At 58.1% G+C, this 14,127-nt stretch overlaps 2 protein-coding genes across 2 annotated transcripts; one reads left to right on the top strand and one right to left on the bottom strand.

Annotated features, from left to right (window-relative positions):
* Nucleotides 1-75: 75 nt before the first annotated feature.
* Nucleotides 76-7,072, top strand: NCLIV_043320 (rna recognition motif (RRM)-containing protein,related; the record flags this gene model as incomplete). The annotated part of the gene is made up of 12 exons (XM_003881248.1): nt 76-216; nt 612-713; nt 1,038-1,109; nt 1,648-1,741; nt 2,455-2,552; nt 2,994-3,041; nt 3,532-3,631; nt 4,095-4,197; nt 4,939-4,990; nt 5,279-5,468; nt 5,941-6,006; nt 6,471-7,072. The coding sequence occupies 12 exons, from the start codon at nt 76-78 to the stop codon at nt 7,070-7,072; spliced, it is 1,668 nt and encodes a 555-aa protein (XP_003881297.1).
* A 1,833-nt stretch (nt 7,073-8,905) lies between these two features.
* NCLIV_043310 (conserved hypothetical protein) lies at nt 8,906-13,142 on the bottom strand (the record flags this gene model as incomplete). The annotated part of the gene is made up of 5 exons (XM_003881247.1): nt 8,906-9,375; nt 9,618-10,014; nt 10,473-10,542; nt 10,661-11,420; nt 12,059-13,142. 5 exons carry the CDS (start codon nt 13,140-13,142, stop codon nt 8,906-8,908), a joined length of 2,781 nt encoding a protein of 926 aa, XP_003881296.1.
* Nucleotides 13,143-14,127: the final 985 nt, after the last annotated feature.

Here is a 14,127-nt window from a genome sequence, read left to right as displayed (position 1 = left end):
TTTGGGGGGGGGGGGGGCAAGCGATTCCCAGTTTCCCGTGGTTTGTTGGGTGTCGCTAGTGCATGAGCGCTTGGGATGTCCCCAAACCCCGTTGTTGTCGTCTGCAGGAAAGTCTACGTCGGAAATCTGCCCGTCCCCGTGACGCAGGGAGAGGTTCAGCAATACTTCAACGAGCTGCTCAACTCGCTCTTGCCCCAAAAGGTTCCCGGCGACACGGTAGGTTGTTTCCTAAGAGGCAAGGTCGATCTGGAGTTGTTTGTCCGTAGCTGCAAAAAGTCGCATGCAGAGAGAGCGCTCGACATTCACGCACCTGCGCAGACAGGAGGGGAAACTGGCAACGAACCGGAAAGTGCGGGAAAGACCGGAGAGCCGAGGACAAGAGAGAGCCCAACCTGGGTCCGGACGACGCGGGGCGCTTCCCGGCAGGGGAGAAAGGAGTCAGGACGCGAAGCCGCGCGATCGAGGGGCAACAGGCAAGGTTCTCCGTTCCTTGTTCGGTGTGTCGCCATTTCTTCTTCCACCTCTTTTCCTCCGCGTGTTGTTCGGCGCGCTCCTTTATCCCGCCGCGTCTCCTGCTTGCCTGTCTCTTCTCTCCGGCGTTTCGGGTTCAGATTGTGCACGTGTACGTGAACCCGGCGCGTCGATTTGCGTTCTTGGAGCACCGATCCATTGAAGAGGCGAACTTCACGCTCGGACTCGACGGCGTCTCTTGGGTAGGTGTCGCCTTTCCTCTAGTGAAGCCCCCTCAGCAGTTCAGAGGCCCGCTTTTCTTCTTTTCTGTGCACCGTCTCCATCTGTCCCTTCCTTCCCTGCGGCCTGTTTTCTGCGTTTCGAGATTCGGCCTCTGGTCAGTGTGCCCACCCCCTTCGCGGGTTCGTTCTGTCTCTGGCACGCGTTCGCGGGTCAGGCAGCAGCTTTCCGTTTCTCCTTGCGGTTGGTCTCTCGCCGGCGGTGTTCCGCGGTGTCAAGCGCGCTGTTTCGCGGCGTCAAACGCACTGTTCACTGTCGCCTTTTTCTTCTCTTCGTTGCCTCTGCAGAGAAACTGCGCGCTGAGCCTCCGACGGCCACAGGACTACAACCCGACTCTGGCGGATCAACAGTACAGAGAGGTACGCGGGGTGAAGTGCCTGCAGGGTCGCGGCTGAAACACAAGCAAAAGTGATGGCGCGGAACGCAGCCGCGAGGCTGTGCTGGAGCGAAGGAAGACGCGCCTTAACGGAGGGAACGACGGTCGAAAAGAAGCAGGCAGCCGCCAGAAGACGTTTGCGTGTTTGCGCACGGAGAGAACAAAATGCGTCATTGCTGCGCCAAAGATTGCGGGGCGCACTGAGTTCCTCGTGGTTCCGTGCGCTGCAAGAGAGAAAACGGAGACGCCGAGCAAAAGACGATTCGAGAGCAGCATTGCGCGGGAGAGGGACCCTGTGACGGAGACACCAGAAAAGGCCTTATGGTTTGTGGAAAAGGACACGGTTGTCGCCTACTCCGAATCGAACGCTTTGTGGCTCGTTCCTATGGTTCTGTCCGGTGTAGTGAAACGGTGTGCTCATGCACACACGGCCGTGAAGGCTTCTGTTCGTCGAGGAGCCTGCCTAGCCGTAGATACACCTGTCCACTTGAAGATGTTTTCGATGCTTCTCGAATTTGCAGGAACGCGCACGCCTCGGCAGCATGACCGGCTTTGCTGTCCCGCCGCCGAGTCAAGCAGCGACCCCCGCCGCACCCGCAGAGAGCTCTCTCATTGGTAAGCCTAGAAGCAAAGCGAGACGAGGAAAAGGAGAGAGAGAAGGACGGAGACAGAAGGAAAGAGGGGAAGATGACAGCGAGGGATGCCTCGCGACTGCTGTGGTGTGCCGGGTGTCCTCGCGTTTTCAAACAGTCGACAGGAGTGCTGTTTCGGGTCCTGAGGAAACAGAGAAACCAGAAGTTGTGAGCTGCACTGTCTTCTGATTGGTTTTTTGCCGGGAGTCGTTTCGTCTTTCGGGCTGGGTCCAAGTTTTTCAAGTTTCTGTTGTTTTCTCTTTTTTCTGCGGCGCCCCGTTTTTCCTTCTCTCCGCGAGTGCCTCGCCGCCTGTGCCGCCTGTTGAAGCGAGTGGCTACCAGCGTCCTGGGTTGTCTCTGGATGCCCCTCTCTCCATTCGTCCCAATCGTCTTTTCTTCCCGAGACTCTTCTGGCTTTCCCCCGCCATTGCTCTTCTCGTCGCGCGAAATGTCGCGCCGTTCGTGTCTTTTCCTGTCTCGTCTCCGGCTGCTCTCAACTTTCGTTGTCTTCTACTCGCGTCGGCTGGTTCCGCATGCTCCCGTCGAGCCCTGCGCGCGTCCTCGCGCTGCTCTGAGTGGTTCGTCGTGGTGCGCGCGTTCCTCTGGTTTTCTTTCCTCTCCGTTCCCCTCTCTCTCCTCGTCTTCTCGGGTTCCTCTCGATCTCTGGCCTCTCTGCGCTCTGTGCTGTGCGTTCAGCTGGCGCCTTGGGCATCGTCTCCACCACCGTCCCCGACAGTCCACACAAAATCTTTATTGGCGGGCTGCCGCACAGCATCACAGAGCAAGGCTGCAAGGTGTGCGAGGGGTGCGAACGGAGTGCTGGGAAGCGAGACTCGCGGCCGCTCGACCCAAACAGCAAAACTGATAGAAAACCTTCCGTCCGTTTACCGTTTCCAACCTCCATTCCATTTGTGTACTCCCCCGTAGATCTCAAGAGCTGCTTCGTCACTGGCGCTCGGCGTATCAGTGTTCGGCCTGACCCTCTTGGCCATACTGTCTCTTTCTAAGAGGCGCTCGGTTCGGCTGGAGCCGCAGCCTCCTCGAACCTCCACCGTCTCTCCCCTCTCCTCCATATGCTCCTCTCTCCCTTTCTCTCCATTTGTTTTCGTGTCCTCTCAGTCTTTCCCCTTCACCTCTTTTGTTCCCCGCACACACGCGTTCGTGTTTTCTGTTCTCTCTCCTCGCCACTGGCGCGTCACTCGGATCTTCGTTTCCTTCCCTCGGCTTGTGTTCAGCAACTTCTGGAGGCCTTCGGTCAGCTGCGAGCGCTCCACGTTGTCAAAGTAAGTCGCCCCTGCACGGCTGTGCCTCTCCCCTTTTCGGATTCGCCTTTATCTTCTGTGTCGCTTCTCGTGTGTGTTTTTTTGTGTGTGGTTGTCGCGTTCTCTCCCTCGGCGGCATCTTCTTCCTCTCCCTCGCGTAAACCTTGTCTTGCTTCACCTTTGTCTCTCTCTTTTCGTGCCCGCGTGGGCGGGTGTCTCTTCTCGACTCTGCTGTCTCTCCTTTCCCTAAACTGCATCCTGGCTTCCCCGATGCTGTCTTCTCTCGCTCGGGGCCCAAGCAGTCCTCTGTCCCCTTTCCTCTCGCCGTCGCGCTCTGCCGCACCTGCAGTGCTCTTCTGCAGTAGTGCTTCCGTACAACAGCTACTACGGGCAAGCGCAATACATACACATATATGTATATATGTGTGTGGCTGCTTGAGGATGGATATCACGGACTCTGCTGCAGTGGAAGGTCACACAGTGCAGTTTATGCAAACACTGTTCTCGTCAGGACCAGCAGCGAGGAGATTGCAAAGGCTTCGCTTTCTGCGAGTATCTCGATCCGAATGTGACGGACGTGGCAGTCGCGGGGTTGAACAACATGCGGATCGGTAGGTCGCGAGTTCCTACGTTTAGCGGAGCCGTGGTGGACAAGGCGCTTCCAGGCTCACGGTGCTGTCGTCGAGCTCTTGTGCGCGATTCGCTTATCCCCCACAGCAAAGAGTAGCCAGGATTCGACCGTTGCGCCAGGTCTTCGACAAGACAGAGAACGAAGCAGAGCACGACCCAGTTTATGCCCCGTGCTTTACGTCCCGTACGGCCATCACCTGCTGTATCGTCGAAATCCGGTTTCCATATATATATGTGTCTATATCTGTTGAGCGATTTCTAGATGAACGTAGAAGTAGACTGGTAGAGATAGACAGAAAGGTGTATGTTTCTCCTGTGCAAATCTGGGAGATGAGGTAGTTCCCATTGCTTTCAAGTGTAGGTAGGGACAGGACGGTCTGTGTGTTCCGATGCACAAATGCTTGAGTGTCGTCCGCGTTTGTCGCTCCTCGTTTTGGTTTCCAGCGGATCGCGTCTTGCAAGTCCGGCGAGCGATGCCACACGGGCAAATGAAAGCGGGGACCGACGGCTCGAGTTCTCCCGCTCCTGCTGCGCCCTCGATTGTTGGGTGAGAGAAAGGCAACGCCGGAGTGTCCTGTGGGGTTCGTGTTTCCTGCTTTTTCCTTTTCGTTCTGTCTGCCTTGCAAAGGTGTCTTCTCTCCGTGCTGTCCGTGCACCTTGGCGTTTTCCCAATGCCGCGCTTTCTCGATGCTCGTCTCTGCGGCGCCTTCTGGGGATTGCCTCCCCGTTCCTTCCTGCAGTTGTCCTCTTCGTTTTTCTCTTGTCTTCTCGCTTCCCGCCTGATTCTGTGTCCTTTCCGTGTGCGGCCTCTGGCTGCTCCACTGGACCTGGTTCGCTGGCTGCTGGCCCGAAATTGCGTTTCTCGAAATCCCCGCTGCGCAGGCAACTCCGTCCCCCTCTCTTCCCTTACCTTGCATTCCAGATAGGAGAGCGGCCGTGGCCAGTCTTCCCCTTCCGTCTGTCATCACAGTCTGTTTTATCTTCCTCCATTTCTGCTTCGATTCTGGGGACGGGATCCGTTTCACTCCTAGGCGGCTGAAAGGCATTTGAAAACTCGTGGGATCTCCCAGTGGTTCAAGGATTAGGGCCGCGGTAATATGGCTAGCCATTCAGGATCTCAGTGGCTATACACGGTGCGGGGTCTTTCGGCACCTTCTCTTCGTTCACACCCAGTCCCTGAGAGATGCTGTTTGTCTTGCTGCTCCACCGGAAGTTTCTACGAATTGGGCCTCTGCACCAAAAACAGTTGTCCTTCGCGCTTGTGCGTGCCTTCTGGCGGCTGGTGCAGGACTCTGAGCAAAGTCATCGCGATCCACAACATGTTGCCGCCTCTGCCTCTGGTAAGCGCTTTGGTAAACAGCCAACGGCGCCTTCTTCCAGAAACCGCTCCCAACCGCAGTGTATGTACACCGGCCCTCGGCGCGTCGTTCGTGTGTGCGCGTCCTCCGCCGTCGCCGCTGCGTTTTTTGTCTGCTCTTCAGCGTGCCTCTTCAGTGTCCAGGGCGTTTTCACTCACATGCCGTTTCGTCGCGCTGTTCCCAGTCACTGAGACGGTCTCAGGCTCTCGGGGTTCCCACGCTCCGTGTCTTTTTATTGTTCCGCCCGTCTGGCGGCGTCCTCGGTCTCAGGTGCCAGTCCTGCTTCGCGAGGCAACTGCGACGGAGGCTCGGATTCGCGCGAGCCCGTACGGCGAAGTTCTCTTTGTTGACGTCTTAGAGAACCTCGCCACTTCCGCCGCAGCAAAGGGAGAGGGCGTTCCCGTCCTGGTCGAGTTCCGAGACGTCGATTCAGCCATTCAGGCGATGGCCGGCATACAGGGTAGGGCATGTGCATGCAACGCAACCGCCGCGGGGTGTGTGGAGACCAGTGGAGAGAGACGTGCGTGTTTCCAGAGACGTGGACTGTGTGCAGCTCACGTCGTGCTTCCCCTCGTCGTGCTGCCGCCCTCCGTTTCTGTATCCGGCCGGTTTCCTCGACCTCTGCGTGGTTCTCTCATGCGTCTCCTTGCGGGATGTGTGGTTGTGCGAGCCCATCTGTCGACGCCTCGGTATCTACACATACGTATATGATATGGTATCCACATATTCTTGCACTATATATATATATATATATATATACATACATACATACATACATACATACACGGCCGTCTGTGCTTGTGTTTGTGTATTGACGTGCGTACGTGGAATCACAATGCGTAGAATGTGAGTTGTCTGGGCGTCGCGCCTTTTCCCGGAGGCCTTCTGAAGCGTTCACTCGCGGCTGCCGGTCTGTTTCTTTCGCGTCTCAGGAAGCACGTATGATGGCCGGTCCCTCAGCGTGGTTTTCGCGGAGCCGTCAGCCGGAATGAAAAAAGGTACGGGGGCATTTGAAATCAGGACAGCTGTGTAGTGCGTTTGTCCACACTACGTGCTCAGAGGGGTCGACGAACCCTCTCTCGGAAGCAGGGACTGAAAAGGGACAGGGACATCGATGGACTGGCAGTCTGCAGCGGGTTCCCGCGGTGCCGCATTTATATACTTCTCTCCACAAGCTGCATATTTTTACGCATGCACAGTTCGGAAGTTTCCTTCTGTATCTGCATCTACATCAGTAGCCCGATACTACATATATTTGTGTACTCGCGTTCGAGTACGAAACAGTTTTCGTCACTTCTTGAGAAGCAGAGCTCAGGTGTATGGCGGTTAAAACGGTTTGGTGCAGGGTTTTGCCTGTGCGTAAGTTCAAGAGGCGGTTGAGGTGATGATATTCGCGGAACATGCGCGGCGAATAGCGAAAGACGATCGCGTGTTTCCCTGTGTTTTCCACGTTTCACCCCAGCGGCAGTCCTCCGTATCATCCAAGAAGCGGGCGGGAGCGCGGCGGTGCCTGCGAAGGCGCGTCCCCCCCCCCCAGCTGCGTCCGCGGGAGTCGCCACGCCCGCGAAAACGGATCCCTCCGGAGCGCGGGAACTGCAGCAGGAGCAGGGCGCGTCGCCATGTCCAGGACATTCTGAGGAAGGCGCCGAAAGCGACAAAAAATGTCCCTCGCCAGCCGTCCAGGCCTCTGCCTGTGCGCCTGTGTCGCGCAGCCCAGCTGAGGCCGCCGCGGCGGGGTCAGCGGCAGTAGCTGCGTTCCTGTTTGGTGGATCGAACTCTCCAGCGACGGGTCGTGGCGTGGAAAGCAGCCAGCAAAACGGCCAGCGAAACGCGGGGACCGAGTCGGACTCGAAGGCGGATTCGGGGGTGCCCTCGCAGATAGGTGACCGCCACGGACCCGCGACAGGCAAAACCGAAAACGTGCACGACCTCTCTGAACAGGCCGGCTCTGAGGCCCAAAAGGACGGCACAGGCAGCCTACCGGCCGCGGCTCCGGCCGCGGCTCCGGCCGCCGGTGAGGACACGGTCGCGGGAAATAGCAAGGAGGAAGAGAAACAAGGATAGGCGTGCGCCAGGCATACCAGGCAAAGAGTGTCATTTAGGATGGGTGGGACCCGACAGAGAAGAAACCAGCTACGAACGAGGGAGGAAAAAGCGTAGTGACCCGTCCACAGCTGCGTCGGCGGGGCACCAAACACCACACACATTGTCCATACACGTAAGGATGTGGACGATACGGCGTACGAGCGAGAAACGTAAAGTATTTGTAGCTAGGTTTTCGCCCATGCATACGTCTGCGTTTGCGAGCGGAGTTTCAGAAGCAGTAAGGGAAAGAATCGTTTTTCCCGAACGACATGTCCTTGGTTCGACGGCTTCGTAGGGTGCTCGTGGCACAGCGCGAGTAAACGATCGATTTTGACTCTTTGTCAAGTAGAGGGCTACAGGGTCAGCGACATCCGCACGGCAGCGGAAGCCGGAACACTTGAGCGGAACGAACGCGCAGACGACATTGCTGCAGTTTTTGGGAGACGTGCCGCCGAGGAAAAGCACTCGAGGGCTAAAAACCTGAAGGGACGGGAACAGGCAGGGCGCTGAGGAGGTTCTCTGTCGCACAGGTTGTGCGAATTCCCGTTTTTCGGGCCACCAGGCCGTCGCGGTTTGGATGCGAAGTCGTCGAGTTCTGTCTTGTTTCCGATGTCGGACACGTCGGAGTCCACCGCTAGAATTGTTTTTTCGTGTCAGAGGTACTGAGTTCGTTTTATTCGTCCGCATGCAGCAGTTCACACGTGAGAAGGACAGTGGAAGGGAAGCCCACCGCGTGACGGTTCTCTGCTCATTTTTTGCCTTGTTTGCACAAATCTCTCGAGACACACGAGATGTGCCAGAATGTGCAGACACGGTGTTCTTTACCCTCTTCGCTCTTGCTTTTGTGGGAGTGCTTCTCGACACGTTCCGTTTGCCTTTCACGGCACTCGAATATATTTTCTGCGTCGACGGCGACTTGTGTGCACGCACGTTTTTGGCTGGGGGCTGTTGCTTCAGTGCATACCACACACGCAGTATTCCGCGCGTTTCGACGCTTCCTACTTCCGGCAGCTACCAGGCATAATCCGTTCGCATTTGCACTGCATCCTTCCTTTTATCCGGAGAGCACCGTTTCACCTCCGCAGGAAGGCGAGTGGAGTTCACCACACGATACGAGTAAGCGGAGGACTGCCAGCGCATCTCGTCCCTGGATTTAGCCTAGGCACCTGCTGCTCTTCCTGCACTGATTCCTGTGCATTTCCCCCGGTCTTGGGCAGCGCGGAACATCGCCCAGTTGACTGACGTCGCTCCTTGCTGGCGCGTTTGTCGAGGTGCGCTTGACGCGGCGCTTCTGTTCGATCAGTGGTCAGTGTAGAACTGAAACCCTGAAGTTCCCACGACGTCAGCGGTTTGCCCAGTGAGGGTTACAGTTTCTTTCTGTGCTTGTGGAAGCAACGCATTCCCAAGCGTGCACTCCCCCCACTTCGCATGGCACTGCCTATACCAAAGAAACGAAAACGGGTGACCGCGAGAGAGTGGCGCATCCGCTTGCCTCGGCAACGAACAAAGGGAACGGTTGTCGCCGCGCCAATAACGATTTACGCGTGAGCCAGAGACAAGACACGACAGCCCGACACACAATGTCGTGCAACTGAATAGGTTGGGTCAAAGACGACAGTCAGATTTTTGCCACGGCATGCAGGCTACGGCGTGGTACGCCTATCGAGGCAATCCGCAAAAACTGGACTGAAGATCACATTTCCCACGCGACCGGCGGCATGTTTAGAAGTCTGGATACCAGTGTCTTCGCCAGTTCTTTCCACGGACGGCAGCGCTACCGTGGTCTGCGTTTCAGACCTTCATGCAACAACGCTAACATAGGGCATCGCCTCTGCTTTGTTGGCTGGCCATCCTCTCCTTTTCTGCCACATCAGCTTCGTACCGCGCGCGGCACCACGCAAGGCCGTACACTCCGGCTCTTCCGATGTTGTACACGAGAGGCAAGAGCCACACGAGGGCCGCACCGTAGCTTGGAGCGTCGTTGTAGGCGTCTCCGGCGTCACGTTCTCCAGGCGACGCGCCAGGAGGCTCACCGTCAGCCGAGACAGCCTGGTGATCCCTGTCGCCAGGCCCCGAGACATGCGCGTGCAGCAGAAGCACCAGCGGCAAAGGCAGCGACACCACGTAGGCACACGCGATCGTTCGCAGTCGCTTCGCGTGAAGAAGAAGGCCCTCGAGAGCGGCAGTGACAGGCAGGACGGCGAGGGCTGGCGTGCTGGCGAGGCAGAGAGCCAGCAGAGTCACAGCCAAGCCGCGGCTCGAGGAATGCAGACGAAAGCAGACTGCAAGACACGCAGCGCATGCGGAAGAAAGACCGGGAGTGTAACCCGAGTGGCCAGTGTCCTCACTTGTTCCAGCTGCCTCAGGCATTTGAAAGCTAATCGATTCTTTTCGAGTGACCGCATCACCTGCGAGACTGGGAAAGGTACACGTTTTGTCCCCCCGGCGTCTGCGCCCTGAACTACCACGCCAGATGCAGGACACGGTGACGCCGCCTGCGACCCCCAAGCGTTACGGGACTTACACGAGACGCCGACACAAGCAGCCGACGCTGCCGCAGCGAGCCCCATCCATCCCGCTGTGCAGAGCAGTCGGCGGTGCACGCGGCGCATGACTGCAGCGCGACGCGCGGTCAAGTCGAGCGGCGTGCTTTCTTTTGTCCCGCAGACTAGACTGTTGCCGCCACAGAGAAGACCCTGCGTCGTCGGGCGCTTCTCCGACACGGACGCGGAACGGTCGCGACCTTCGGAAGGGACGTGTCCCGTGCATGCGGGCCGCGCACCGTCTGCCGACGCCGCTTGCTTCGGTGCCGCCCCGCTGGTTTCGGAAGCCAGACATTCTGCGTTGCGCAAAACGGACTGGGTGACTTGTGCCAATGCTTCACACGGCAGGCCGTGAACCGTGTAAACACTCGAGGCAACCTAGACACAAAACGTAAAGACGCCAGATCCCGCACGAAATGGAGTCGCAACGCCTCTCCCGGCGGAGCGTGGACGACTCTACGTCTCCCTTGTGAAGGCGTTGCTGGCAACCGTGTACCACTCACTGGCGCTCCTGGTCGCGCTCGAGACCATCCGAGCCCTTGTTCGCAGAGCCATCCAGAGGCGAGCGGTCACCATCCAGGCGGTCTCCCTCTCCCAAGCTGACTGCTGACTCTACCTATTCTCAAGAAACGGCCTCACTGAAAGCTGAACGGATGGGACGCAGGACGCGCTTCCAGCGCCGTCCAGCAGCCGTTACACTCTGAACTGTGACTGCGAGATGTGCACAGCGGAGTCCGTCGGGCCGAAGACGATCTTTCCCCGACCTGACGAATCCTCGTGAATGCCCAACGTGGCCAACAGAGCGGCCCTTCTTCTGCGGTCTCCAGTCCGGTTACCTGATGAGCCGCGAGGGCTTTGACCCCCCAAGACGCGGCGACTTTCATCATGGTGGAGTAGAGAACAACTCTACACACAGCAATGGACAGGAGCAAAACTACAGCGTGTCAGAACTGGGCGACCATTCGGCAGAGACAGGCGCGCGTCGCCGGAGGCACCTGGAACTGGAGAAGCAAACGTTGCCTACCTGACAAAACTCTGGACGAGGCAACTCGCGAGGAAGGGGGAGAACTCCAGAAGCTCCAGGTTTGTCGGCAGCTGTAGCAATGTTACCAAGAAACTCCGCTCGTCCTCCGTCTGCTTACACGGTGTATCCTTTCCTTCTGGATGCTGCAGAAACCGGTTTGTTCCCTTCGAACGTTCGCGTCTCTCGAACTCTGTCGTGCCTGCATCCTGGGCGCCTCCCTCCGCCCCAGTATCTCTCTGGCTTCTAACAGCCGCCAGCGTTAGTTGAAGGAGTCGCCCGAGAAGAAGGAACGCCACAGTCATCTGGGTGAAGACCACAATGAAGGCAAAGGACCGAATTCGGTGGTAGTCCGCCGCTTCTGCTGCTGTCAGGCCGTTCTCGAAAACCTGTGCAGCGAGTCGCGAGGGCTCTTCGGCTGCGAAAGGGGGGGACAGGTCTTGCGTCCACGACGGAAGAAAGGACGACGCAGCGTCGCTGAGAGACCGCAGGTAGTCAGAGAAGAAGCTGGCAACGAGGAGAAGCGGAATGGAGGCGGCTGCGGCAACGGCGGACAGGATAGGAGGAAGAGGATCCCGCAGGGCCAGCAGTGCGGCCTTCGTCGTCAGGGAGATGATCGAGAAGGGAAGCGAGAGCAGCCGGATCGAGATGCACTTGCGTGTAAGAAACAGCAGAAGAGGGGACGAAGACGCCGAAAAGAAAAAGGCTAGCAACGAGCCCATTGCGAAGAAGAGGAGCAGACTGAGGAGTGCACCGGTATACGCTGAAAAGGCAACAAACCAGAAACGCCACGAATGTTTCACAAATCCAGCTCACGAGGTTCGCTGAGGCATACCCGGCCGGGTGGCGTCTGAAATCCCGCCAGGGGCCTGTGGCGCTCGCGCAGCTGTCTCCACCGCAACATGGTTTTTTGGACCGTGTTGAGGAATCAAGTCTCTGTTCATGAGTGACTCTTGAAGTGCCTTTGACCGCCCTCTCACGTCCTAACGGCGGTCTGTCTTTGGACACAAATCGACAGGCCACGGAACAACGATTTTGTTTGTCGGGGGACTTGGGACCACTCAAACCTCTCTTTCAATCATGTTTTGAGTGTACGTACAGCAGGTGCCCTCAGGAGAACCTATTTGGAGGTCGCACGCCTTGGAGGGCGTGTGACAGTCTCCTTCATCTGTTCGCCCGCGGATGCGGGCCGCGCGGGATTGGTAGAGGGCCGGAGAGCCTACTCGTCCCAGAAATGATCCGTCGCTACACAGTCCGACTCAGCATTGCTCCGTGGCAGAGCGGGCTTCGACTTGTGGACGGCAGACGCACCAAGGAGATGAAATCAGTCTCGTTCAGAAGACCCTGCAGAGACGAACGTGCCTTCCTGTTGAGGCAGCGCCCCTGCGTTTTTTCACTCACCGCTGATCCACACGCCCACAATGCATTTCCTGAGGCAGATGATGTCTCGCGAGTCGCCAGGCGCACCACTCCGTTTCGGAATTGAGGCTGCGTCTTCGCTCGAGTCAAAGCCTCCGCGATGCTGTTCGGTCCGCAGTTTGGCCGTGGAGCCATCCTCCGAACGCAGTGCACCGGCAACAGGTACAGCGCGGTTTTCGGAGTCAGACTGGAGCGGCGAGGGCGCGTTTCGAATGGAGGCCGTGTTCACAGCCTCTGACGAAGTTTCGTTTTTCTTTGAGGCCGAGGAGCACAAGACCGCCGTTGCAATGCCGATTCCGATCGTCAAGGCTGCGAGACCGTCGCACAGTTGCCCACTGACGCCGACAGCAGCCACTGCCACATTGCGGCTCGCCGCCGCGCTGTCCAGAGTCTCTGCGAGCGCCGCGTCGGTCGTTGCGGAGACAGGCAGCGAAGGGGAAGCTGCGGTGACAGCTGAGGCGACCAGAGTCACGAGGGGGTCTTGGAGCCACGTCAGCACGACCGCGCCGCAGGACAGGAGAACTGTAGCGGGGCTCGGGAGGCCGCTGAGCGACGACGGGCACTGCGTGCTGTCTCGAGGTTGCGCGTCTGCCTTGCCTTTGCACGGCGCGTGGCGGGAGTCGCCAGGGATCTGTGCAGGCGTTCCTAGTGCGTGGCCGGACGCGAGCGCGCGGGGAGCGGTCGAAGGGCCTGCTTCAGCAGAGAAGTACGCGACGGACGCGTCCGTCGAGGAAGGAAAGGAGCTAGGCGATGGCCGCCGACACCCCGCCGACGGACTTCTGTCGTCAAAGGAAGTAATCCCCGCGGGAATCGAAGTAATTCCCGTGGGAATGGAAGTAATTCCCGTGGGAATGGCGGTCGAAGCGGTCTGATGGACTCCCGCCGGATGCTTCAGGGCGGGATGCAGGAGAGAGGCCGGCGACGGGCGACGCTCGAGATTCTCGGAGTCTGCGGAGACTGCATCAGCCCGAGCGGGAAGCGAAGGTCTCTGGCTGTCTAGATTTGGAGTCGCACTGCTGTGACCGGGCGCCGCCCGGTGCGGCTTTCGTCGCCTCGCCTGAGGCATTTTGTCGACCGAGAGTGGCGAGTCCACGGACGCAGAAGGCCACAGAAAAATAGTAAAGGGTGCGTCCGCTTGCCGCCTTTTTTGAACCCCCACCCCCCGCCTTCAATCCAGTCGGAGGGCTGTGCCGCTCTGAAGTGAAGACAGAGTCTGGAGACGAGTGTGTAATCGACGGCAGGAACAGATCTGCCTAGGGTAAAAGACTGGAAGGGGCCAACAAATTCTTCTCACTCCTCGCATTTCTGTCATGTCACTGGTGCACACATCCTGGAATCGAAGACATGCAGAGAAGGAAAAACAATGGCAGAAGGCGCTGTGTGCAGAGGCTCGGACAGAGACGTGTTCGAACTGAAAAGAACTGCGGCTGGAGAGTTTCCCGATGGGCGTGGCTGTCAGCGGCGCATTGTGCACGGAGACCGGGAGGGAACAAAACCAGACCTTCCCGCGTGTATTTTTCCTTAAACAAAGCGCCGTTTCACAAATCGACCCCGGGTACGCAATCCACAACATGCAAACCGTTGAGAAGGAAGGTGTCTCCGCAAATGAGTTCGGGCGGCATGCACGCGAGGAAGTCACCCCTGGGGGCCGCACAGCCCCTGGTGCGAGACAGCCTCGCGGCTCCATGCCAAGTTGTCAAATTTTTCTTTTAACCACGACTTGGCCCGGAAATTCCGTCCGCAGATCATTCCGTCAGTGAAGGCTCGCAGTTTTTTCCTCAGTTCCCTCGTCGTGCCTCTGAATGCGCATCAACCCAAAAAGTGAGCATCTCCCCTGTCGAGGGCGAAGCTGCGCTAACCGACGTCCGCGCTGTCTCGTGGGGCCAACTTCCCCGCCGAGTCGATCATTTGCGCAAACGGTAGAGACGGTACCACGGCAACCGTGAAGCTCTCTGCTCGTAGGCGCACGAGCTCTTTACAAATGAAACATCCCAGGATGTGGTCCGAGGTACAGGGTAGTGCTTCCCACGCGTGGCTACTACGATATAGAT

This window comes from Neospora caninum, chromosome IX (genome assembly GCF_000208865.1).
Source record: "Neospora caninum Liverpool complete genome, chromosome IX".
In the NCBI taxonomy this organism is placed as follows: Eukaryota; Apicomplexa; class Conoidasida; order Eucoccidiorida; family Sarcocystidae; genus Neospora; species Neospora caninum.
Note: the sequence above shows the minus strand (reverse complement) of the source record. Positions and strands in the feature narration are given on the sequence as shown.